The sequence below is a fragment of the Gobio gobio genome (assembly GCF_949357685.1).
Source record: "Gobio gobio genome assembly, chromosome: 19".
In the NCBI taxonomy this organism is placed as follows: domain Eukaryota; kingdom Metazoa; phylum Chordata; class Actinopteri; order Cypriniformes; family Gobionidae; genus Gobio; species Gobio gobio.
In genome coordinates, this window is record NC_137112.1 from 12,730,576 (window position 1) to 12,744,097 (window position 13,522).

The window sequence follows — 13,522 nt, forward strand, 5'->3', positions numbered from 1 at the left end:
TCGCAATAACTTCTAATTCTTCTAATGCATTGTAGGTGTCGTATTTCTCGGGTCGACTACGTTGCTGATTGGTTGATACACTTTGCCGACATCACATCAGCCAATCACGAAGCTCCGCGCTTCTCCATCGATTAACACGGAGATGGAGCTCTCCTCCTGACGTCACACAGCAGCCAGCGGGGCTCATGTTGGGAAGTCCGACTCGTTCACGCGAATCGGTTCTTTTGAACAGTTTATTTCATTTGACCAGTTCATCGGTTCTATTACGTCCCGTGACATTTTACACGCTGTATACACGTTGACAAACATCTATTTATTCATTTCAAGCTTCAATAATTATGTCACTTATCAGTTATTGGCTTATTTTGTGCCAGACTTATTACTGTTATTGTATCACAGAAGCTCAGACATACAGGCCTACACATTAAATGCAATACATACACAACATAAATATCTGGGCAACACGAATATGTACATATATACATAGACTATATATAGCGTATACTATAAATATAATATTGATGAATACAATATTTCCCTATACAGTCAAACTCAGTCGACTCGCAACTCGCGGTTCACGCACAAGTGATCCGGTTCACGAGTCGAACATCACTAGTTCAGGATTGGACCACACATTTCGCCCAATCTGTGTTACCAGCAGCAACAGAGCGAATCGGGCTCACATTCAGAGGTGTCATTGGCACAGAGCGGAGCGCTGGCTGTCATCCTCAACAAAGGAATGGTTTGAACGCACTGTCTCCGTGTTGATGCCGTGTATCAGACATATATCATCCATAGGTTTTGCCATGCATTCAAGGAATACGTGAATCGTGCGTGCCAGAAGAAGCCTTTTGCGCCAGTGTGCGCATTTGGAGAGGCGCATCAGCCGTGATCAGACTGCAGTTCTGCTGGATCATCGGACCTTGCTTTTGCATTTTATTTGCTCTTTTGTTTCTGGATTTTTTTTTCTTTCTGTGAAATATAATGTTGCGCATCGCAGCTGGCAGGCTGCTTGTCGGATTGTTCTTTTTGGGGTTTTTACACAGTTTGGAGGTGGTGCCAGCAAGGGCAATAGATGGTGAGTGCATGAGGATGGCTTGGCTTTTCATTTGGTACATGTATCATCACACAACACCCACAATTCAGCAACTGTTGCCATGCATTTATCCATCAAATCATGCGTTGATGCACAGTTAATTGCTATGTAAGCCGAATGCAAAATGTCTAAACGCAGAAATAAAGGAACGGTTATGTGTGAGGTCTAATAATGCATTAGATAACGGTTTACCTTGAAGTAGCAACTCACGCATCACATAACCAGCTCAGGAGTGCAGATACATTGATAATCTGTGGATGAACCATCACAGCGCACATGCCCAGAATACAACATGACACAGGCAACTTTTCCACATCAGCTCTGCGTGTTGCACCAAACAACATGCATGTTACTGACAGTTATGCGAATAGGATATTTTGTTGAGGGGAATGAAGTAGATTGCTTGTTTAGTTGTGTTATGTTGAATCAGAACAGCTCTTATGAGTAGGCTGTGTGCATCTGCAGTCCAGAAGGCCCTTTCCATCACTAACCTATAGATGGATTTGGAAAGGAAGGAGTGCTGATCTTGGAATGAAATGCATGATGTGCACCTTCACTGAAAGCTTTGCAGTCTGTCTTTTGCACATTATTGTTTACATGTATGCAGTCTGTAATGAAGCTCAAAAGTTGAAGTGCTTTGAGTGGACAAATGAGCTTCAAACTCTAAGCTTTGTGATCTGGATATGAACCATGAATTGTATCACACTGTCATCTTGTCAAGGTTTACATTCAGCGCTGTACAGATTCTGGTCTGAAGTCAACATACTGTATTGTATAATGTGCGTGTGTGTGCGCAGTAAATGCAACAAGCCATCTACTAAGTAAACTGCTTTGAGTGCAAGTACATCCTAACTCTGGAAACAACTACACACTTGTTTACTTAGCTCTGCAAATGAGGACGTAGCACAGACTCTTTGTTTTTATATAAAGCTCCTGATAATTACGACAGACTATCCATGAAACAAAAGGAATACTTTACTCTTTTTCACAATTTAGAAAAATAACACAGTTAATGAATTCTTTTGACATTGAGGACTAGTGTTGTCAAAGTACTGACTTGGTTCCAAGTACTGAAATGTTAAAAATGTGACGATATCAGCGTTTCCCCCTAGCATTCTGAGCGCCGTTGAACAGATTCTTAAACACCTCTAAATGGCCATCGTGTTCACAAGCTCAACATATATGTCTGTGATTGGCTACAATGATCAATGCTACAAAAACATGTTGTAAATAGACATATTTGACGCTCTTCACCGAGCACTTACACAGACACACACGGGAGCGTTTGAAAGCAGGTGTCCATCAGCGTATATACGTTATACAAACGTTCCCATGTCTGCTCTGTGAAGAGTGCCGATCATTGTAGCCAATCACAGACATATATGTTGAGTGTGTGAAGACGATGGCCAATCAGAGGTGTTTAAGAATCGACTGCTCTAATGCTGCATTCACATGGGGCGTCGGCATCAACACGTCTCACTTACTTTGAATGGGTGACGTGTTGTCATGCATTGCCGAACTGAATTGTGGGTTCCGTTGCGTCACGTCACTGGCATTGCTTGCGGCAAGCTCCAACGCTGGCGTCAACGCATATCGCCTATGCAAGTGTAACGGAGGCCAGCTAGTAGTTGCTGTGCGAGTAAATCTCACTCCTTTGATCTCAAGAGATGCTCTAGGGACTGACGCTAGAGGTTGCAGCCTTTAGCCTCCTTGTTAGAGTGTCCGACTCTCATGCTGGCGGACCCGGGTTCGAGTCCCGCTTGAAGCGGGCGGTTTGAACAGGAGGAGTTACATTGGTGCCGTGACCCGGATGGGAGTGAGGTTTAGGGGGGTGAGTGTAACGGAGGTCAGCTAGTAGTTGCTGTGCGAATAAACCTCACTACTCTGATCTCAAGAGATGCTCTAGCGACTGATGTTAGAGGTTGCAGCCTTTAGCCTCCTTGTTAGAGCGTCCGACTCTCATGCTGGTGGACTCGGGTTCGAGTCCCGCTTGGAGCGGGCGATTTGAACAGGAGGGGTTACACAAAAACCCTAGTGCATCCGCTAACCAATTGCGTTCATGCAACACCGGAAAAGTATTGAAAGTATTGAGTACTGATTGGCTGTTGTCACTGACGGTTGCGTCAGCACTAGGGATGGCTCGATACTACATTTTTGGCTTCGGTACGGTACCACAATCTAATACCGAAGTACCGATATTAAATCGATACCATACAGGGTCTGAATTTTGGCGCGGGTATTGCACATAATTTTACTCACTCGCGCAAGTTTGGGGTTTTATGAAGCGGGAAATTGTTTATTCTTAAATTAATCAACAAAGATGAATCACATCAAATCAGGCATTTGTTAACTATTTTGTAAGAAGTAATTTCAGCAATACTGCGCGTCTCCCTTCTCTAGCTCTCAAAATTAGCAAATTGCTTCAGGCTTTAAAAGACATCATACCTACACTAAAGCAATCTGCGCGCTCAGATTCAACACTTTCACTGTCGTTTCGGGAGCTGACGGAAATCACTTGCCCACGTCTTTTTAAACCTTGCCAATTTGAACATGCAAGCGATTTTATGGAATTTCATAATACATGGTATGGGAGCTCTTTGAGAGTTTTCTTTGTGCTCATACCGACAACAAACACACAAGCCTAAAGCTTGCGCATTCCAAATTAAGTTGTTTTTCCTTAGTCAAATACACACAAAATTATGTCAAAAATGTCCATCTTTAGTAAGTAGTCACATAAACACAGTTGGTTATGTCTTTCGCAAATGAAAATAGTGCAATAGTATGCATGCAAATATTATGAAATCTAAACATCACTGGTTGAAACGAACGCTGGAGATTGCATGATATTTAAACAATACGATCTTATGTGTGTTGACGAGTGTTAAAAGAAAATAAATGTCTAACTTAATTAGATCGTTTGAATTATGCTCTCACCTGTCGATCTCTTAATGTCTTATACAAGACAGGAATGGCAAGTGACAGATGCTTGGTAAGGTTTGATTGTTGACAGTTTTATAAGCAAAGTACTTCCAAATTTCACGTCTAATCCTCTCTTTAATAATTAGTTTTGGGCGTGTTTCAACTGCTGTATTCATTTTGTTCCTCTATGGCGCCACATTTGCTGGTTTCACGTCAGTTTGGGTAGTGCACTGCCATCTAGCGGTGAACTTCGGAACAGCAGCATATACCGAAATGAGCAAAATCATGATATTGTACCGTTTTAAATAAAATATATACCGGTATTTTCCCAGTACCGGTATACCGCGAATCCCTAGTCAGCACCAGCTTCAGACACGCCCTCTGCGTTGACGCCGACGCCTAAACAGTCTAAACAGCGTTTAAAATGCTAGAGGAAAAATGCTGGTATCGTCACATTTTTTGAATTTCAGTACTGACTTGGTATCCTCAATACAAAATTATTATTGAGGATATACCAAGGGCGGTAAGGCGAATCAAACTGTAAATGCAGGACTGAATGTAATTGTTGCCATTTATCAAGTGATATAATAATGTATCAATACTGCTTAGCTAAAAAAGTTGAAACTGTTAAAGCATGAAATAATAGCCTGGCGTGGCCATACTCAATTCTAGTCAGAATATGAGTCTGGTACCGCTCCATTGAGCTTTGATTATGGGGCGTGTTTCAACCGAGCAAGGAAAGACCTCAATTGGATAGACCCACAACCAATCAGAGCAACGGAGCGACGCGTAACGTTAGTTGTCAAATGTCAACAGAACTCAACTGCACTGTGTTACCAAGTCCGTGTTTTTCTCCATGTCCGCGGGTTGAAGCGACCCCAATTATGTGATTATATAAACCCAGGAATGCGAATTTTAGCAGGCAACCTTGCCAAAATAACATATTTTGCCAACCAAACGCCATTTTTTTCTGGAGAACCCCCCGGAAAGTTATTGTTTTGGGCTATAGTTTTGAGTAGCAATTGTGCGCGACATTGCAAAAACACTTGGAAACCCTGTCTGCACGCACGCTGGATTAAGTAACGTTACAAGAAAAAGATGCGTGTAAACGATCTTTGCCAGTAATAAAATAATTTAAGGATACACAGAGTACTTACCAACACGATCATCGTTTCTGAGAGAAATAGTAAAGGTGAACGCATATACGAACAAGTTCTCCGTTTAGGATGAGAGCAAATTCAACCCAAGAGCCTTCGATGACGTGGATGATTACGTTACTGTTGATCATCTGTCCATCATCGTCTAAAGCCCGCCCTGACAATTTCATTGGTCCGAACAGTTTCTGTTCGGGCATAATTCCTCCTCTATGGAGCGAGTCCAGACCGAATTGCCCGAGCAAAAAAAATTGTGGGCGGGGCTAAATTCGGCTGGCATCCAGGCTAATGAAATAAGGTAATAAACCACGAATCAGTGGATTTGAGTTTGATGTGGGTATATTGTCAGAAATAAAATAATAATTAAAATGTGCCATTTATATTAATGCGATTCAGAAATGAATACTAATGTTGTCCACCAGAGACTATGAAAATTGTTCAATAAATTGACTTGTAGTAAAAATAGAAAATCAATTAATTATAGCTTCACAAAGTTTAATAAAGCCCAATATAATACGATTGCAAAAACTGTGATCTCCAAAATACTTATAGACCATTCATTTTTTTAAATCTTATTTTAAAGATGCAGTCCGTAACTACTAACTTTTTGCACTCTAGTGGTTAATAAACAGAACTGCATGAATCTTGTGGAAGAACATTGCAGCCGGAACTACTTCTCTCTGTTTATGTCTATGGTGAGTCACGCAGGGACTGTGCTCCTCCGCAGCACTTCCTACCAGATCGGTCTGAAATAGTCCCAATATAAACACTTATTATAAGTGTACCATAATGATTCAGGGTAAGACAAAAACACAGTTTGGGAAATGGATTCATGTTGTAAAAGTTACGGACAGTAGTTTTATATTTTAATGATATTGACAACATATTTGTCAAGTAGCAGATATGACTGAATTTATGTCCAAGAAGAGACACTATATTATTTGTCTATTTTAATATAGTACATATAATAATACTTCCATAAAGAGACACTTATTTTATTTGAAAAGAGACATGTCCATTGTGCTTGGACCCCGATGATCGCCTGAAGGTAAACTGCATTGTTTCATTAACCTTCTGTGTCGTTTCCCACAATGCTTTGGTGACAGGACTTTGAAATAGCAAACAGGGAGAACAATAAAAGGCATGACTAACATCGCATCCAGCTTGCAAACTCCATCCAAGCTCCATGATACTTATTTATTTCTTCATTTGAACGCCTTGTGAAAGGATTTTTTGGATAAAACGGATTTTAAATTTATCTCGGACGAGATATTGCGCCCACTTGAAAGTCGAGAATGGTCCAATCACACAAGGCCAAAATATATAAAAACAATATTGATTCGCTAAAATCAAAAGTGGGAGGGTCTGAGGACAATCTGAAACAAGCCAATTAGAGCGCAGCCCACATACGTAAAAAAAAAAAAATACATGCCTAATAGTTCCACTCCACTTTTAGACACGTGCACTCACAAACTTCCCTAAGCACTTACCCCATTTTGAAGTGGGCGAGAGAAGTTTATATGGATAGACCATCGTCCCTTCGATTTTGACCGAGGGAGCGAGTCTACTCCGATGTACAATTCAAGCAGCTCTGTATCCCAAAATTCAACTTGATTGTGACATCACAGCAGATCATGCTTAACTGTATGATATATTATTTATGTTGAGAATTAAGCACATAATAGTGTATAATATATTAATTATGTTGAGATTTTATCGCATAACACTTGTAAATACCTAATGTTCACAGTCAAAGTTTATACAATTTACTTTTTTTTTTCGTTTGTGTAATTTTATTTTTCTCCAACATCCTATGTCTATAGGATTTAACATATTTTCTCAAACAACTTATATGCATATAGAATGGCACATAAAACAAATTCATAAGTAAAAAAGTTTAAATAATAAATCAGTGGTGAATTCCAAGTTATTAAGGGTGTTCCATTTAAACCTTATGCTCGAGTTCCGCCAGTAGTGGGCACTCGTGCAACGTAAGCAATGACGCACATCCGAGTGAACGAGAAGGAGGGAAGTTAGCGAGGGAAGGGCATAACAATTTGGACTGGAACGCAACCATAGACACCCATTCGAATAATGTTATTTCGTAATTATTTTGCGATTTATATTTAAAGGGATAGTTCACCCAAAAATGAAAATTAGCCCATAATTTAATCACCCTCATGTCATCCTAGGTGTATATGAAATTCTTCTTTCAGACGAATAAAATCTTATATATCAGAGTTATATTACAAAAGTCCAGGCTAATCCAAGCATTAGAATTGGATTCATAGTTGCTCTGTTTTTGAAGTCCATAAAAAGTGCATCTGTCCTTCAAATAACGTGCTCCACACGGCTCCGGGTGTTAATAAGGCCTTCTGAAGCGAATCGACGCGTTTGTGATAGAAACACATAATTGTTTATTTCCCACCGACTGCGAGAGTGTGGGCGGGCTTTTGATATCACGGCTCTACTTCCTGGAAGGTAGTGAAGACATGTCGTCCATATTTTTTTACGGTCTATGGTTGAAGTAGCCTTCTTCTCTGGCTAACTTGAGGGGGCGGTGCCCCAGCGCCCCCTATTCATTGCCACTCAAGTATCTTCACACACATACTAACCTAAATACATTCTTATCTGCTTGGTTACATTGCCTTGTGATAGTTTTATTTCCCTGTTTCTCACAGACTGCAGTGTGCAGTTCAAATCGCTATGATAATAACACATCATTTTCTCACAATGGCTTTTACCGCAGTATAGAATATGCATTCTCAGGGAGCTGAAAGACTTCATGTTCAGTTCTGTCGCTGGCTGAGCTCATCAATGGTGTTAATTAAGGGGCCCCTAACAGAGAACTGCACAGAAGGTCGCTGTTTTCTCCTGGGTCTTTTGAGGTGACACACACTGTCGTCTCCCTCTTAAAGCAACCTCTTTATATAAAACAAGGAATTAAAATCCCATTTTGTTTTTGCCAGAATATGGTCCTACATAAAGCATGCCCTGAGATGACATGATGATGATCAATTGTCACCATGCTTGGTCATAAGTGTTAATTTCCCCATGTGTCAAAATCTGTCAACAGCCTTAGATAATAAACAGATAATATATTTTGAAAGAATTTTGAGTGCAAACATTTGGCATTTGGGTGAAGTTGGACTGTGTAATGTTAAAATACTATATCCCAGTTTAACTATAAGAAAGTCCTCTGAAAAGTGAAACACTGTGACTCTGTAAGACTGTCTAAACATCCTGAACAGCTCAACACCAACATTGGCTCAACCATGAGTTTGGGCCAGGACCATCTGTTTGAGTCTCAGCAGATGGGGGACTTTTTGAAAATAGTTTTTGCAGATACATTTGGTGATGTTAGTGGTGCAGAAATTGCACATCATTTGGTGATTTCAGCAATTTAGTGTACAGCACTGTTGCTCTTATTAAAATAGTTTCATATATATTTTGCCATTATACAGGCCATCCAGCCATATACTCTCAGGGAAAATGGCATTGGTCCACCAGAACTGCTCATTTTACCTGACCAATGTGACTTTATAGTGGTTGTTTTGATTGTAATTGAGATGCAAAACTGACAGTTCTGTCATCATGTAAAGACTGTTCACACGGACGATAACTATAATGACAACCACACTAATGGAGGATAACTTTATGTTTAGTATGCGAGCTCTGCAGTTTTGTCGTCTGCCGCTTTAAATGCTCAAGCCTTTAAAAGTCGGATAGATTCTGATTGGTTGTTATACCCATACCCCCCCCGTGGTGGAAATCAAGGGCCCTATTTTAACGATGTGAGCACATGGTCTGAAGCTCATGGCGCTGGTGCACTTAAGGCGTGTCCGAATCCACTTTTGCTAGTTCAAAGACTGAAAAAACTGTCGGCGCGCCTGGCCCAAAAAGGGTTGTCCCTAGTCTCTTAATGAGTCATGAGTGTGTTTTGGGTATAACATGCAATAAACCAATCAGAGTCTCATCTCCCATTCCCTTTAAAAGCCAGTTGCGCTCGCACCATGGTTGATTCGCTATTATTTCTTTGCAGAAAGACTGAACGCTTCTCCAGAGAAGAATCCTTTTATTTTTAATATTTTAAAATGTGTGTGTGCTGCTGCGCGTACCTGTGTGTGTAATAAGCAGAGTGTACGCACGATGTGCACGCGCCTATAGGCACATATTACTAACACACCCTTTAAATAACACAAAAAATACTGCGCCATTGACTTGCGAGCAGGTTTTTGTTGGTCAATGGCGCAGTCATTTCAGTCCCTCAAAATAGCAACGCGCCAACAATGCGCCTGAACACACCTGGTTTTCAGACCAGCACGCCCATGGGAGAACAGATGGGCGCGAGTGCAATTACTATTTAAAAAACATGGCGCTGGACGTGAAAATGATAACTGCGTCTGACTGAAACTAGCAAAAAACACTCTCTGTGTTTGCAACTGGGTGTATGATAGGGCCCCAAGTTTTTAATGTTGTTTATATTCCTATGTGGTGTTTTTATTATGCTTTAAGACTCACCATGTGTAAATTCATAAGTCAACACCATTGCTGAGTAATCACAGTTGTTCTCTGAGTCACAAATATGTTGCAGCCAATCCTATGACACGGGGGGGGGGGGGGGCGGAGATTTAGCATATCATTAACTGTGCTACGAAGCAGGGGATTCTCAAGTATATTTATTCTGTTGATATGAAAACTCAGGTACATTTAGCAATATAGCGGGGTAATTATGTTTATGATGTATATTATGATGTGAATATGAACAATATGCCTTTCTACACTGACGTTCCGCATTTCTAAGGATGCTGATTTTTAGAAGGCAAACTGAAACGGTGAACGGGAACATGGTTTGTGTAACATTAGCAACACATTATTAGCTGTTTGCTAACGTAATCAAGCAATTTTAAAAGGCTAATCATATTAATTACCGTTATGTGTCCGACGTTGTAAAGAGCGATAAACGCATGACCATTTTAGACGGGCCTGTATTCATTCTTCCACTTCTTCTTCTGAATCAGTTTCTGGTTCAATCATATATGGCTGAATTAAGCCAGCATTTCCACTTGCCATTGTGCAGCGTTTACTACAGTAAAGTGGGCGAGTAGATCTCTGAGCTCGTACGAGTGAGTGGAGGCAGGGATCATTTGCATATTCATGGGTCCTCGTATACTAAATGAAGCAAGGGTGTAGAGTTACATTCAAGCAATTTTAAGGCGTGAAGAAATTGTTTTCATAGGAAAAAACTTTAAATATGTCATTTTGGTGATCAAAGATGAGTTTTAAGGGATAAAATGATTTACCACAGGGGGACTTTAATGTTTTTTATTGTTTATCAGCTGGAAAAAAAACACTCTGAAAGTGATTCCAATGATATCGTTCTTTTGTGTCATAATCATTATAGTTGTGTTGTAGATTCTGCTATGCTTTGAAACGTTATCTTCTTGGTGTGAACTGGCCTTTACTCACCCTCACCCTTGTATGGCTTTTTGTATTACAATTACAATGAATGGCGACTAAATCCTGAAAAGTGGTCCATACGACCCATGTGCTGTATTCCAAATCTTCTGAAGCCAAACGATAGCTTTGTGTGAGAAACCGACCAAGTGAGTAGATAAAGACACAATTTTACTGTTGTGCTTGGGTTGAACAAGCTTCTTCTCGAGTCCATTCAGCCAGTATTGTGTGCAACCAATGTCTTTATATTCCCTGACAGGTAACCTACCCCCTGAGGGTTTGACATTTCAAGAGTTTGAACTGATGGGAAACTCTTAAGGAGAGCTGAAGAGATATGAGACACGTACTGTATAGCACAGGGAAGACAGCGAGAGAGAGAGGAGGAAATAAACAGTGTGTTCCCCACCCCCAACCTCACGTCTCCTTCACTCAACTGTGAAACACATCTGGATAGGGAAAGGTCATTTGTTTGGAAGTATGCATGAGGAGAGGGTGGGAATGAGGGTGGATATTCTCTCAAACACTCTTTACACATTGATCCCGCTTTGTTTTGAACAAGATGTTTGGTGGAAAAACTTGTGTCAGCTTTCCCAGACATTTGAAATATCAACGACAGAAAGGAAGTAACATGGATTGAAGAGGGGTGTATTTTAGGAAGTTAGCCTAATATAAGATGACAGGAGAAAGACTGAGCTGCTCTTCCCCCTCTTTTATCCATCCGCCCCCTTGGCTATGTGGATAATGTTGCATGATGTGCTTGTGCTTTAATGATCTTAACTAGGTAATTTGTTTCACTTTGTGATTAGGGTGCGTTGTTTGTTCTAACGGTTTAAAGCTTGCCCAAAAATGGAAAATCTGTCATCACTTACTCAATTTGCATGACTGTTTTTCTTCCGCAGAAACTTAAAAGGAGAAATTTTGAAGAATGCTCAGTTTGATCTTTTTCGTACAACAACAACAACAACATTAGCAGTGACCAGGGGCTGTGAATCTCCAAAAAGGACAAAAAGCACTATAAAATTATGAGAAAAAAATATGGGTTCCCATATACACTCACCTAAAGGATTATTAGGAACACCATACTAATACTGTGTTTGACCCCCTTTCGCCTTCAGAACTGCCTTAATTCTGCATTGATTCAACAACGTGCTGAAAGCATTCTTTAAAAATTTTGGCCCATATTGATAGGATAGCATCTTGCAGTTGATGGAGATTTGTGGGATGCACATCCAGGGCACAAAGCTCCTGTTCCACCACATCCCAAAGATGCTCTATTGGGTTGAGATCTGGTGACTGTGGGGGCCATTTTAGTACAGCGAACTCATTGTCATGTTCAAGAAACCAATTTGAAATGATTCGAGCTTTGTGACATGGTGCATTATCCTGCTGGAAGTGGCCATCAGAGGATGGGTACATGGTGGTCATAAAGGGATGGCCATGGTCAGAAACAATGCTCATGTAGGCTGTGGCATTTAAACGATGCCCAATTGGCACTAAGGGGCCTAAAGTGTGCCAAGAAAACATCCCCCACACCATTACACCACCACCACCAGCCTGCACATTGGTAATAAGGCATGATGGACTCTACCATCTGAATGTCTCAACAGAAATCGAGACTCATCAGACCAAGGAACATTTTTCCAGTCTTCAACTGTCCAATTTTGGTGAGCTTGTGCAAATTGTAGCCTCTTTTTCCTATTTGTAGTGGAGATGAGTGGTACCCGATGGGGTCTTCTGCTGTTGTAGCCCATCCGCCTCAAGGTTGTGCGTGTTATGGCTTCACAAATGCTTTGCTGCATACCTCGGTTGTAACGAGTGGTTATTTCAGTCAAAGTTGCTCTTCTCTCAGCTTGAATCAGTCATACTGGATGTTTTTCCCTTTTCACACCATTCTTTGTAAACCCTAGAAATGGTTGTGCGTGAAAATCTCAGTAACTGAGCAGATTGTGAAATATTCAGACCAGCCCGTCTGGCACCAACAACCATGCCACGCTCAAAATTGCTTAAATCACCTTTCTTTCCCATTCTGACATTCAGTTTGGAGTTCAGGAGATTGTCTTGACCAGGACCACACCCCTAAATGCATTGAAGCAACTGCCATGCGATTGGTTGATTAGATAATTGCATTAATGAGAAATTGAACAGGTGTTCCTAATAATCCTTTAGGTGAGTGTACATGTTCATAAACGCTACTGCGGAGGGTGAGAAATGCAGAAACATTCTTCAAAATATCTTCTTTTGTGTTCCTCTTACAAAAGGAAGTCATAGTGATAGGCAGTGTTTGGGGTAACGCATTACAAGTAACTTGTTATGTAATCAGATTACTTTTTTCAAGTAACTAGTAAAGTAACGCATTACTTTTAAATTTACAACAAAATATCTGTTACTTTTTCACATAAGTAACGCAAGTTACTTTGTTTTCCCTTTTATTGACTGACAGCTCTCTTGTCCTCATGTTAAGTGAAATTGTGAGTAAATACAGAGACATTGTGAGTAAATATGATGGTTATTGTAGTTCTAGACTAAATGTGAGCATGCATTTACTCATCTCACTTGCACAAAAAAACATCCAGTATTCAGAATACTACGCAAACCTCAAATAATTAAATATGAAAAAAAAAAAATAATAATTTTTTTAATGCATTTAATCTCACTTTATTGAACAATGTACTTGCTTCTGACTTTCGATGATTCAGTTAAACCATAAGCAAAAGTTTCTTTAGATTTTTTTGTTTTTATTGGTGAGGTGTGATGGCAGCGCAGTTCAAAGGTTTGTTTGAGCGGCGCCCTCTTCTATCCACGCGTGATTTCGCATTTCACGCTTTGTTATTTTTATTTTGACGTGAAAGGGTCTTTACATTTGCCCAAAAATAAAACTTTTTTTATATATATATAA

The 13,522-nt window shown here is 40.3% G+C and overlaps 1 protein-coding gene across 4 annotated transcripts in view; it reads left to right on the plus strand.

Moving 5' to 3' along the window:
* The first annotated feature begins 639 nt into the window (after nt 1-639).
* Nucleotides 640-13,522, plus strand: part of lrp1aa (low density lipoprotein receptor-related protein 1Aa) — a 307,973-nt gene continuing 295,090 nt past the window's right edge. For all 4 annotated transcript variants that reach the window (XM_079844459.1, XM_079844460.1, XM_079844461.1 and 1 more), the window contains exon 1: nt 640-1,078. In XM_079844459.1, coding sequence (XP_079700585.1) covers nt 985-1,078 — 94 coding nt within the window. In that variant the 5' untranslated portion in view covers nt 640-984. The remainder of the gene's footprint in view (nt 1,079-13,522) is intronic.